This window comes from Procambarus clarkii, chromosome 67 (genome assembly GCF_040958095.1).
Source record: "Procambarus clarkii isolate CNS0578487 chromosome 67, FALCON_Pclarkii_2.0, whole genome shotgun sequence".
Classification (NCBI taxonomy): domain Eukaryota; kingdom Metazoa; phylum Arthropoda; class Malacostraca; order Decapoda; family Cambaridae; genus Procambarus; species Procambarus clarkii.
In genome coordinates, this window is record NC_091216.1 from 12586949 (window position 1) to 12600561 (window position 13613).

The 13613-nt window shown below is 40.0% G+C and overlaps 1 protein-coding gene across 4 annotated transcripts in view; it reads right to left on the reverse strand.

The window, feature by feature from the left end:
• Nucleotides 1–13613, reverse strand: part of LOC123767557 (uncharacterized) — a 542858-nt gene that overhangs the window by 11713 nt on the left and 517532 nt on the right. For 3 of the 4 annotated variants that reach the window (XM_069310338.1, XM_069310337.1, XM_069310335.1), the window contains exons 3-6: nucleotides 10942–11188; nucleotides 10273–10708; nucleotides 5650–8288; nucleotides 4967–5150 (exon numbers count right to left, since the gene is read on the reverse strand). In XM_069310338.1, coding sequence (XP_069166439.1) covers nucleotides 4967–5150; nucleotides 5650–8288; nucleotides 10273–10708; nucleotides 10942–11188 — 3506 coding nt within the window. The remainder of the gene's footprint in view (nucleotides 1–4966; nucleotides 5151–5649; nucleotides 8289–10272; nucleotides 10709–10941; nucleotides 11189–13613) is intronic. The other variant, XM_069310336.1, reaches the window with a different exon arrangement.

Here is a 13613-nt window from a genome sequence, read left to right on the forward strand (position 1 = left end):
AGGATCTCTGCACGCTCTCCAGGTCAGCAATTTCTGCAGCTTTGAAAGGGGCTGTCATTGTGCAGTAGTACTCCACTCTAGAGAGCACTAGCGTCTTGAAAATTATCATTGGTATAGTATCTCTAGTGTGAAAAGTTCTTGTTATCCAACCTGTCATTTTTCTTGTAGTTGTGAAGGCTACTTTATTGTGTTCTTTAAAGGTAAGGTCTTCAGACACGAATACACCCAGATCCTTTACATTACCTTTTAGTTCTATGTTATGATTTGCCCGAGTTTTGTACATGGTTTCCGTTTTAATATTTTAATTTCTTTACATAGCGCATGAGCTGGAACTTATCTTCGTTAAACAGCATATTATTTTCTGTAGCCCATAGAAAGCAATTGGTGCCATCAGGACATGCTGATCTACATCTGACTGGAGGGTTGCCGTGTCCTCTATGTTGCCTTCTCTCATGAAAATCCTAGTGTCATCTGCAAAGGATGATACAGTGCTGTAGATTGTGTCCTTGTCTATGTCCGATATGAGAATGAGAAAAAGTACTGGAGCAAGCACAGTACCCTGGGGAACTGAGCTCTTCACAGCTGATGGACTGGATTTTATTTTGTTGACTATTACACATTGGGTTCTGTTAGTCAGGAAATTGTAGATCCATCTGCCTATTTTTCCGGTAATTCCTTTTGAATGCATTTTATGTGCAATAACACCATGTTCAGATTTGTCAAAGGCTTTTGTGAAATCTGTGTAAATTGTGTCAGCATTTTGTTTATCTTCCATGGCATCTAATGCCATGTCATAGTGGTTCAGCAACTGTAACAGGCAAGAGCACCCTGTTCTGAAACCATGTTGTCTGGGGTTATGGAGATGCTGTGATTCCATGTATTTTGTGATCTTACTTCTTAGCACTCTCTCAAAGATTTTATGATGTGCAATGTTAGTGCTATTGGTCTGTAATTTTTTTGTCTCTGCCTTATTTCCTCCGTTATGGAGTGGTGCTATCTCTGCTGTTTTTAGTATGACAGGAATAACGCCAGTATCTAGGCTTTGTCTCCAAAGAATGTGAAGGGCCTGTGATAGTGGTTTTTACAGTTCTTGATGAATATAGAGTTCCAAGAATCAGGGCCTGGTGCATAGGTATACTATTTATGGCTTCTTCAAAATCCAGTGGGGATAGGATGACGTCTAATATACGATTTGATGTTGGTATCATATCCATAAAAAATTCATTTGGGTTATCAATCTTTAGTGTGTTTAGTGGCTCGCTGAAAACAGAGTCATACTGCTTATTCAGTAACTCGCTCATTTTTTTGTTGTCATCGGTGAAAGTTCCATCTCCCTTTCGCAGGGGCCCGATACTATATGTGGTTTTTTATCTTGATTTTGCATAGGAGAAAAAATATTTCAGATTTCTCTCTATTTCACTGATGGCCTTTTGCTCTCTTTGCCTCTCCTGGGTTTTGTATGATTCTTGTAGCTTGAGTTCAATTGTTTCTACTTCTCTACCTAACCACCTTCGCCGTTCTTGAGATAGGGTGCGACTCTCAAGTTGTTCCGCTATTCGTTTTCTTCGCCTATAGAGGGAACGACGTTCCCGTTCCAATCTGCATCTCTTCCTCTTTTTTCTTAGGGGTATGCGGTTTGAACATATTTCTAGTGCTACTGAGCTTATTTTTTTAAGGCACTGGTTCAGGTTTGCATTTTCTAGCTGTTCTTCCCAGTTTATTTCTGTGAATTCCTGGTTTATTTGCTCCCAGTTTATCTGTTTATTATTGAAGTTGAATTTGCTGAAATCTCCTCCACCAGGAATCGGGACTGGTTTTGAAGGTCTATTCCCCATGCTTGTCAGAACATCAATTAAGTTGTGATCTGAGTAACAGGTATTTGTAATCATTATGTTCCTGATCAATTCATCATTATTGGTGAAAATGAGGTCCAGTGTGTTCTCCTTCCTAGTTAGTTCTACTATTTGCTGGTTTAAGGCAAACCTGTCGCACATCCGTAGCAGGTCATTTGCATGTGCCTGTTCATTTAGGCTACTTCCAGGTATCCTTTCTGATATTACTGTATTAGCCAGGTGCTTCCATTTCAGGTGCTGTAGGTTGAAGTCCCCAAGCAGGATGATGTTCAGGGCTGGATTTGTGAGGTGTCCAAGCAGTGTTCTATTTACATTAGTTAGTCTTTAAAGTGCTGAGGGTTTGCCGCCTTATCTCGGCAACTTATATACAAGGACAATAACTACATTTAGGATTGCTATTTTAATTATCAGCATTTCCATCATATCGTTTGTGGTGTTTAGCAGCTCAGTACAGATGAGTGTGTCTTTGATGTAGAGGCTGACCCCCACCCTGTAGCCAGTGTTTCCTGTCACATCTGAAAAGATTGTGCTCCAAGATCCATATTTCACCATCATGGTAGTCCTTGGTGTGAGTTTCCATTAGGGCTGCAAACACTGCATTTGCCTCATGAAGTAGACTATCTATAAAATTAACTTTGTTGGATTTGCGTGTTTTTATACCCTGGATGTTGGCAAATATAAATGATATTATCGTGTTTGTGGAAGTGCTGGATGCTTTACTTGGTGTTAATATCTGAGGATCTGGTAGGAAGGCCACTGTGTTTGCGTCCTCTCTACCATTTGACCGAGATGGTGGTAGAGTCTGGACATTTTTAGCTATTCTTCTCCTCTTTCTCTTGCTAAAAAATCATCCTGGTCGATGGAGTTGTGAATGTTTTCATACTGGCGGTCTGTCGGTTTTATTCGCCTGGTACCTCTAATATGAAAAGCTGGACATTCTGTATTGAAGCATTCTTTCCTGTCTAAAGAGTTCTTGCAAATTTCTGGGTGAAAGAATTCACAGCTTTTCATACATTTGTACATACTGAGGAGGTTTCTTCACTTTCTAGGGTGATTGTACTTACATGTTCCATTTGTTCTTCCCGATATCCCATGCTTACAGATACCCCATTTGTAATACCAACAGATGTTGGGTTCATATTTTGTTTGTTTGTTTCCCTTTGCCAGGGACCACGCTCTGCTGCGGCGCCTCCGACACTGTGCTCTGCTCTGGTGCCCACGACCCCGCTCTCTGCTCCGGTGTCCCCGACCCCGCGCTCTGCTCCGCGTCCCCCGACCCCGCGCTCTGCTCCGGCTTCCCCGACCCCGCACTCTGCTCCGGCTTCCCCAACCCCGCGCTCTGCTCCGGCTTCCCCGACTCCACGCCTTCTTGACCCCCGATCAAGGTTACATCATCCTTTTTGCAGAGCCAGTACACAGAGTGGTCTCTGAGACCATTTCTTCTTGGATTATAAGTCATGTTGGCATATTTTTTGTGTATGGCTGCTGAACAGAGTTGGCATTGAAAGCTCTGTTGGTAATCTACCTTCATGTTGCATTCTATGCACTTTTTATCCAAAGACATTTTTGTTGAGTACTTCTGTTCAGTGATGGTGCTGCTGATAAGGTGGGGTGGGGACTGGTGGGTATTGACCATGGGTGTTTACCAGTTTGGGACCAGCTGGGAGGAGGCTGTATGAACGGGCAGTGTTGCTACCACGTGGCACACTTTTGATTTGTTTTGTTCACTTCTTAGAATACATTACTTGCATTTTACCACTAGTTATCTTACAGTGGAGGCATCTAGTTTCTGTGTCTGGGCACTAGTAACCTGGGTACATTACACTACTTGGAAGCATAATACTAGTAAGCACAATGGGTACTCGGGGTGAGTCTACCTCCAAATGGCCCTTGTTTACACACACACGACAGACTTATTTTGTGTATAATTTGTTCACTTGATATTAAAGTATGTTATCTTAATTTTTTATAACTGACACAGGTTTTACATAGAGCTTAGCACTATGGGCAATGATTTCTTTATGTTTCAATAGCGAGAGATGTGATTTTTTTTTTGGCAACTTGGCAACAATTGCCTAAGGACTGCTGGCACCACCACGAGGGAAGGAGGGCAGGCGTCGACTACACTTGAATTTCTCTTTTTTTTCTTGAACACAAAAGGTCGGATGGCAATCACTATGATATATTTTTTAATATGTTGAGACACACTTTATAAGATATCTGACTGTTTAGTTCTGAAATATCCCTAGACATACCAGTATATTGTTTTCCGCAGAGCTCGGATAGCGTGGCCCTTCCCCTCTCTCACCTAAGGCAGACCATGTGTATGGTCCAATGGATGTATATAGTTGAACCATTAACTTTTTTTCCTTATAGTCAAAAGTACGCTTGCTTATCCCAAGTGTTTGGTCAGCTTTTCTAACTGTTGCACCCCACCTGTTATGCAACTTTTAATGAATGGTGGATTTTGACTCCAAGGTCCTTTTCTTCATCAATTTGCTGTAATGTAATGGTAGTTGTGGCATGGGTTGTTGTGCCCCACATACATGGTCTTGCATTTGTCAATATCAAAAAGCATTTCCCAGTCTTCTGACCATTAGTGGAGTTCATGTAGATCTCTTTGTAAGGCTTCAATATCATTATCATTTCCCACGATCCATAAATCTTTGTATCATCTGCAAATTTGATGATGTGGTTTGTAAGTCTCATCTATGTCATTGATGTTTATGGCAAATTCAAAACAGTAATTCTTTTCCAAAGAATAAACACAATCGATTACAATTTGTGACAAATTTTCTTTCAGTTTAAATAATATCATTCTGTGCCTATAGTAATTTATTTCTGATTCACTCACTTCAAATCATTTAACTGTGATGCCTTCTGTCACACTACAGTTTATGTTGGAAAACCTCAACAGAAACACATCCATCATGCTGCCATATACAATACTCTTTCAAAATCATAATAGAACTTCACATTTTGTACCATAAGCAAGATTTCAATGTTTTCATTTATGTAATTACAAGCCACTGCTATTTTATATAAAATTTAGTTACTAAAGGGCATTTGGTCTAGCAATGCATTAACTGAAGGCTTTAAATGTCTGAACTTACCTAATCGCACTTTTTCCTGTTGAGAAGTAGCAGAGTTGAAGTGAGTGACTAGCTTTTCCACAGCAGCCCGAACAGAAAGTACAAGTGTTTTCTTGTCGTGGGCATCATAAAGCAGAGGTCTGGGCTCGTCTTCTGTTATGGCTTCTCCACCAGTAGTTCCTGTAGAGGCATCTGGGTTTTGGCCCTGATTGGTATGCATACAAAGCATATTACTAATAGTCAATGAAGCATGTATATATCTGTATATTCAGATTTGTTGTGGATTACAGAGCATTTAACTACCCATGTGTTACTCACCCGATTAAAAAGGAACCTGTGGAACTTAATAACGAAAGAGAAAGAGTAAGAGAGAAAGTAAGAGAGGTAGAGATATAGAAAATTGTGCAAAGCAGCTGATAAATGGCTGGATCAACTGCAATTTTAAGGCATTAAGTCTTGCCCAATTAATTTTCCCTGGAAAACTACCTACAAACTGATTAACAATTAACAATTTACAGAGATCCGTTTCAGTGATAATACCCTTCGGACAATGTTCAACACAGCTACTGTAACAGCTTACCTGGATGTCTAGCTTAGCTTCTGTAGTTATTAAAAGAATGTAAACAGATCCTCAGAATAATTAATTTAAATGTACTAGACCTAAAAGGACGACACTTATATAATAATTGAAACAAGTATCTCACCTTCTTCAGGAGTGATGCATCTGGAGAATTGGGAGGAGTTGCAAGGCGATCAGGAGTGTTACGTAAATGGACGCATATTTTTTCTGCAAAGCTCACACTTTTCTTTGGACATAGGTCACAGGTATTGCTACCATCTGTTAGAAGAGGACCTATGTGTCTATTAACAAGGAGGTTGCTAACTTGAGATCGAATTCGAAGCAAATCATCTTCTGTTAAATCCTCATGACTGGAGATATCTGGTAGTTCACTGACTCGCAGTAAATTTTTCTTTTGAAGTCCTTTGCCACAGAAACCAGTACACTGATTTACACAGCTGCAGCCCATTGGGGATGGTGGATTAATTATGGTAGCATCTTTCTCCGGTTCTTGTTGTGGACAAGTTTGTATTACCTCTGGAATGGTTTCTCTAACTACCCGCTGAGCCATGTGCTCCATTGGTTCTTGTAAGGAACGCCTCTTCAATAGGTCTTCTCTCATATTACCTCTTCCAGCATCAATAGCACTAAATCTTTTGTTATGACTATTTGTTGCTTTTGAAAGTTCATCTTTTAAGGATGTGGACTTCCTAAGAATTCCACGAGGCAATGGTGGTCGAGGTGGAGGTGTCTCTGGATCATCAGGGCCATGTCTTTCTTCAACAGGAAGAGATATGGATCTTTTTGGCAATGGTGGTGGCTTTTCAAGTCCGTCTGAGTCGGTGCTAACTGTATCATACTTGTAAACATACCTCTGATCTAGGAGCCCTCCATTCTCTCCTTCCGAGTCATTGAGCATTGTTGAAGAGCCTCGGAAGCCTGAGGAGGGTTGTGTTGAGTTTAAGCTACTTGCACTTGCAGAACCTTTGAGTTCATGAGAACACTTTTGTTGGGTGTAATCGCAACTGACAGGGCGACGAGAAGGCTTTGGTGACTGACAAAATGAAGGCTTTGTTGTTTCCATGCAATCCGTTTCATCAAGAAGCATTTCTTTCAGTTCTTTTGGCAATAAAAAGTTTAGAGAATCCCAATCACGAATATGACCAAATCCATGTTTCCGCAATTTTTCCATATCGCCACACGAAAAGGGACGTCTCATTCGAGATTCTTTAGCTTTTCTTATTTCTTCAGGTCGAGAGCTATAGTGTTGTGGCACAAGAAATACTCTAGCATCAATGTTGTACTTCTTATCTTTCAGAAAGCCCAAATCTGGTAAAGCATAGTTTGGGTAGTAAACATAAACCTCTTTCTTGTCAATATTAAAACTAGTGTTAACCATTGCTGAAACCTTCAAATTTGAGGTCTGAAGGCACTGGTCTGACATTTGCTTTAGAACCCGAGGTTTTGGTCTGGGCTTCTGCTGTGGTGCATTAGTCTGGTCAGAGTCTGAAGGCCTTCTTATTTTTTCAGTAGAACCTCTATTTGACAAGTAACCACTGGAGGAATTACCAGAGTCCTGGCGCCTTCGAGTTGTATTTGAACTTTCACGCCTGTTACTTCCTTTCTTTGGAGTCCCTGGTGACTGGGATCTCTTGCGTTCATCAATACAAATATTGAAGGCATTTTTGTTCATATTTTTGTTGCCCAAATCTTTTGAAGTAGTTTTAACTGGAGTCATATTATTTTTCTCCATATTGAGTTTGTTATCTCTTAACCTCAAAACTTCATGCATTTTGGTCTCTTTTTCAGACTGGTCCAAGAGAACCTTACTCTCACCTCGACTATCCATAGATATATCCATACCCTCTGGCTCCTCTCTGATGGGACTAGTAACTGGTGGCTTAGAGCATGGATTTGTTTCCTTAAGACTGTCTTCAAAGCTTGTTACATTATCCATAGTATTGGAAAGTTGAATGCTATTGTTATCAAGCACAGCATGAGCAGTAATAATATTATTGTTATTGTTGAGAAGGCCATCCTGTTGAGTGTTGGCAGTTGTGGTAGTGGTTTCAGTAGTGGTAGTGTCGGGAGAGGTGAAATCTTGATGCATAGTTGCATTATTGGTCCTTGGAGTTATTTCGGGTGTGCCTAATGAACAAGTTCTTCGGCGAAAGCCACGCTCATGGTAAATTACTCCATTTTGCCTCATAAGTGCAGGAGGTGGAACAGGTGAAGCACTTCCATCCATGTCATTCTCAGACTGGCTATTCATTGGCCAGTCAGAAGAATCATGAACATTAGATTGGTTGTCAGAGCTAGAACAGCAAGCTCCTTCTTGCGAGATACTGGATGACAAACTAACTGCCTCTTTACTTAAACTCTTTTGCCGCATAAACAATTTTACCAATGAAAAGTTATTAGTCTCATTTGCTATTGTTCTACTGCTTTGGCTGGATCGCATGCTGTTTTGAAGATCAAACACCTTCACACATCCACCGGAGGCTTCTAATGACCGCCGCATCAGTGACCGACGCATCAAATTAGGCATACTGTTGCTCTTGTTGCTTGGTTGCACTGGCTCAGATGCCTTTGCCCCTTCTATTTGTCCTGAATGTTGCTGGGCACTATTGGCCTTGGAAGGCACCTCTGGTGTGCGAGATGATCGACGGCTGACCCGAGACCAGGTGGTGTAGGGCTGGTCTGAATGTGTCATGGAGGGTGCAGAACACCGACCCTCCAGCCTCTCTGTTGACCAATGGTTGCTCCCGCTTGATTCACTTTCACCTAAAATAACATTCAAATCTTAATACCTCAAATACTATACAGTATACATAACATACTTCAGCCATCTGTTGAAGTCATATGCATTAGAATCCATGATGAGACAAAATTTATTAACAGCAGTGTTTAAATGTGGCAATAAAGGATAAACATAAAGTACATAGTAAATTAGTCTTCTTGCTCTTAGACTTATTTCAACTGGCAAGAAAATTGGATTTTTAACACAACATTTTTTTTACTGATTGATGTATTATACTGTATAGCCAAATAACACACACAATATATCTATTTATGCATCTAACCATGAAAAAAGGAGCAATAGGATCCCAGTTTTTACATGTGAATGTGTTCCATGCATAATCTATGTAAGTAAGGATAAGAACTACCAGTACATGGGACAAAAAATCATGGCAGATGGTTTGAACAAGTGAGAAAGTAGGAGGCCAAAACTGGCAGTCGTTTCAAAATGTTATATGACAGTGCTGGGAAGACAGGACACCATGAGTGTTGCTCTCGTCCTGTAACTACACTTATGTAAGTGTAGTTACAGGATGAGAGCGAGTGACAGTGAGAGAGTGAGAGTGAGTGACAGTGAGAGAGTGAGTGAGAGTGAGTGAGAGTGAGTGAGAGTGAGTAAGTTTGTGAGAGAGAGTGAGTGAGTGAGTGAGTGAGTGAGTGAGTGAGTGAGTGAGTGAGTGAGTGAGTGAGTGAGTGAGTGAGTGAGTGAGTGAGTGAGTGAGTGAGCGAGCGAGTGAGTGAGTGAGAGAAAGTGAGCGAGTGAGTATCAAAGACCGAGTGTTAGTATGTGTGTGTTTAACTTACAGTAGCCCTATTTTGTGTGTTCCCTGCCTATATGGTGGCCTCAGAGAGAGACTGTTGCATATTAAATGCGCATATGTTATGTGCTGAGATAATGAACATTTACCAATAACATTGATTTACTGTAGTAGTTACAACACCATCACTAAGTATTGATACTTTCGACCAAATAGCTACTATATACTGTATACTTTTATTTTAAAAAGATAGGCTGAAAATCTTTATGACAGCATACCAGAAAGTTGCCAGTGTTTTTGCAATAGCCAAAAGATGTAATACAAATTTAAATGAATTTCATTATCACCATTATTTCACTAATAATTCTTGCAAATTTTGACATTCTAAAATGTTTAAATTTTAGTAATTGTAGTACAGTGTACTGGTATATTAATTTAATTATGGTAATTTGACAAATTCAGCCTGAAAAGGGTGAACAGGTTTCAAAAATATATTTAAAATACTAAAATAACAAAAACAAAATAAAATTATATTCAAGAACAACATAAAAGCAAATTAATATCAGAACTCAATTACCAGTGAAATAACCACCAAAGTCGCACTTGGTATAGCACCTCACCCCCCCCCCACCCCCCAGGTGGACACAGGAGCAGACTACTTGCAACTCATGTTGGCAACCTGAGAAGTTTCCCTTCCTATAACTCATGGAAGCCTTACCCTTTTAGTTTTCCCTGAAACATGACGCAACAATTCATTAACAACCAGGTACCCCAATTACAATTGGGCGAGCAGGGAGCTAATGGTGGTCAAGTATTGGCGCCCAGTCAATCCTCAACATTCTTAGTAAATACTATGCAGTCAATTTTTTTTTTTTTTTTTTTTTAAGTTTTGACAATTAGTTAGGAGATTCTGAAATACAGTATTATATAATGTCAAGAATTAAATTTTACTGTACTGAACCTATTATGATAAAAAAATGTTTAGCCGAATAAAATGGATCAAATAGAATAATTTACATTAAATCAGGTTCAACTGCCCTCACTAAATTATCTAAAGTATGAACTTGTAAAACAAAATATATACCAATTCCACATGTAGTACACTGTAGGAAAAATAAAAATAAGAGCATATAACAGATTAACCATTATATGGAATTTAAGCATACAGTACTGGTATTGGACATGTGTCCTCCAGGCCCAACTACACTGACCTGCTTCATGATAATCAGAGTCTTCAGAGTACTGAATAAAGGATCCCTCAAAGGCAATAGTGTAGTTATCCTTGTTGGCTTGGCAGGTGAGAATAAGATCATCGTGAAGAGAGTCGCAGTCAAGAGAGTCGACACTGAATGTAGTGTTGGCCAGGGGCGGAGGCTCTTTCAATGGAGAGAACAGTGGCCCAGACTGGTACAATGACAACTCCCCACTTACACCACTGTATTCCTCCTCCTCTATTTCTCCCTCCTCTTCCCTTCTGCCATCCTCATCAACCTCATCATCTTCATCCTCTTCCTCCTCCTCATCCTCCTCCTCATCCCCTTCGTGACCACAATGAGAAGAAGAACGTGGGCTGACAGAAGAGTCAAGCTCATACTTATTCATCATGGAACCAGAAACACTGGCAAACATCTCTCCATCTTCAGCACTCTGCAAAAAGCATGCAACTTTTAACTTCTTCAATAGAGCAGCACCACATTAATAACCTAGAATTTTCATTTAATCTTTATAGAAAAAAGTTGTATATATACTTGCATGTTAATCAATATAGTATTTTAAAAGTTAAATACATCAAACAAAAATGTTTGTACTGTACAGTGATGCGGCACTAACCTTAATCTAAAAATACAGTAACAAACAATAATCTGAAAATGTTCACTAACCTGGAACTCCCCACACATGGTTGGCAGTGTGAGGATGTTGTGGATGTCTTCACTGTGGAAGTCATCCATGTCAATTTCAGCGAGGTTGGCATCCAAGTTTCTGGCCAATGTCTCATATGACAGGTCTTGCAACTGGCCCTGGCTTGGTTCCAGCACCGACACCCGACCTGATCCGTCCCGACCAGATGAGAGAGATGGCGAGCCAACCTCTCGGCTGTAACTTTCCCGGTACCTAGCGCACGGCAGGCTGGGTTAATGGAGGCATGGGTAGAAGCCATGGTGAAGGCATGTCAAGGATACAGGATAGGATTAAGGTAGTAGTATTCAAGGGTTAGCATGTAGTTTTGAATGGAAGTGCCAAGACAGGAATTGTTCAATTTTTGTAGCAAGTTAAAAATTTTGTTGCAAGAGTGTAAAAGCATTTACAGTACAAGATAAATCATCATACATTATGGAAGAGTGTAGAAGAAACGTGAAAGCAACATAGTGGTAGTAAGATATAAAAGTAAAAATAATGCACAACATTCAGGCAGAAGAAACAGAAATGGAGCAAAAGAGAGATATACATAGACACAATCAGTTAGCATTAGAGGTAGTGGTGAGGATTGTTGTCACAAGCCAATCAAAGATACATCAAGCATGATATACAGAGCAGTGTTAGTATCAACAGATGATGGTCAATATTAGCCAAATGCAAAGCACGAACAAAAAGGGAAAGAAAAAAAAAAGAAGGCACACATTAATAGAAAATTCCATAATATTTCACAATATCACACGTACTACTATCATCGCTAAGCATATAAACCATAACAATCAACCAAGACCTGGGTTCATAATACTCCAGTGGTAAAACATTACCCAAGTATACCTTGTATTCAGTTTGTCCATATTGATTGGCAATACTGTACATGTTTAATCAAATACTGTATAGAAGTTGACGAGTGAAAATAAGAGAAGGCAGGTCGGAAAAGGGAAGGAAGACAGGAGGAAGGGAAGGTAAACAACCACTACAGTATAGGTAGGTGGAGAAGAAAACATGGATGAGGAAAATCTCAAATCAATGGATTGATCTAATGGCATAAGGAAGGCAGCTGAATTGAAGAGGAGTCTTTTACCATTACAAGAGCTCAAGTTCAAATATGACAAGTTCAAGAGCTGGACATGACAAGTATGGCATCAGATGCCAAGGTTGAACTTTGTGCTCTCTTAAGCACTTTCCTAGTTGTCATAAACTATAATGAAAGCAATACTGAAGTACTGTAATGTTTAGTCTGCAGGGTTTTAAATTATTATCAGAGACCCCTACTAAATTATACACCATTGTGTCATAAACAAAGACATTAGGACTGGCAAAACAGGTACTCGATATCAATTTAATTTTACTTTAATATATGCCTAAAGTACATTTTTTAACCATCCATTTCTTCCAAAGATTAAAAATTTATATGGTAATATGGTTATATGATCCAACAAAATATTTAAATTACATAATTCGCTGCAATTTTTTATGGAGCTTCTTGGCCTTCTGTGCTTATTTTGACTTTCCTGAGTCACATGGAGATTCTACTGTATCTGCTACCTGGTTTCCTAGAACCTCACAGGCATAACTTTGGTCAACCTGTATTAGAAAAGTGATGGGATTCTTTATGCATTTATTTCCATTTATTTATACTTTTCTTTGTTAATTTATAGTATTTGTCAACAAGTTCCTTTGGCATTATCCTATGACACACTCACCCAATTAGGAATGAGGGAAAGTGTGGCAGCATTTCATGTTATGATATGACTAAGGATTCTGGTCAAATCAGTGGGAGGGGGGAAGGATACCCTGCCAACTGTGCTAAGATTGGCTCGGATAGATAGTTTTATTCTAGTTTCCTCAGCCATGTGATGGTGTATACCTGGATCAAACCTGGAGAGGGCTTAAGGAGTTCTTATACTCCACTAGCCCAGCTTGGAGCCAGGCTTAACTTGTGATACCTTGGTCCAACAGACTTTGTTGGAGCAGCCCATAGGCCCACATATCCACCACATCCCAGTTGGTCCTAGATTTCTTGCAGAAACTTATTTAATTGCTTCTTGAAGAAGTCACCTTTGTTTCAACAATATTTCTAATGCATGCTAGGAGTGTTGAAAATCCATGGATCTCTTATGTTGAGACAGTACTCTCTGATTGTACCTATGGCACCTCTACTCCTCGCTGGTTGTACCTGTACCTGGATTGTACAGTACCTAGATGGGGTTCTGGGAGTTCTACTCCCCAAGCCCGGCCCAGGGCCAGGCTTGACTTGAGAGAGCTTGGCCCAACAGGTTGTTGCTTGGAGCAGTCCATAGGCCCACATTCACCACAGCCCAGTTGGTCCAGCACTTCTTGAAGAAAATTATCCAGTTTTCTCTTCAAGACGTCCACGTTTGTTCTGGCAATATTCCTCATGCTCGCTGGGAGGATGTTGAACAACTGTGGACCTCTCATGTTTATCCAGTGTTCTCTGATTGTGCCTATGGCATCTCTGCTCCCCACTGGTTCTATTATGAATTTCCTTCTACATCATTCACTCCAGTATGTTATTTTACCGTGTAGATTTGGGACCTGGCCTTTCAGTATTTTCCATGTGTATATTATTTGATACCTCTCTCGTCTCCTTTACAGATAGTACATTTTGAGAGCTTTG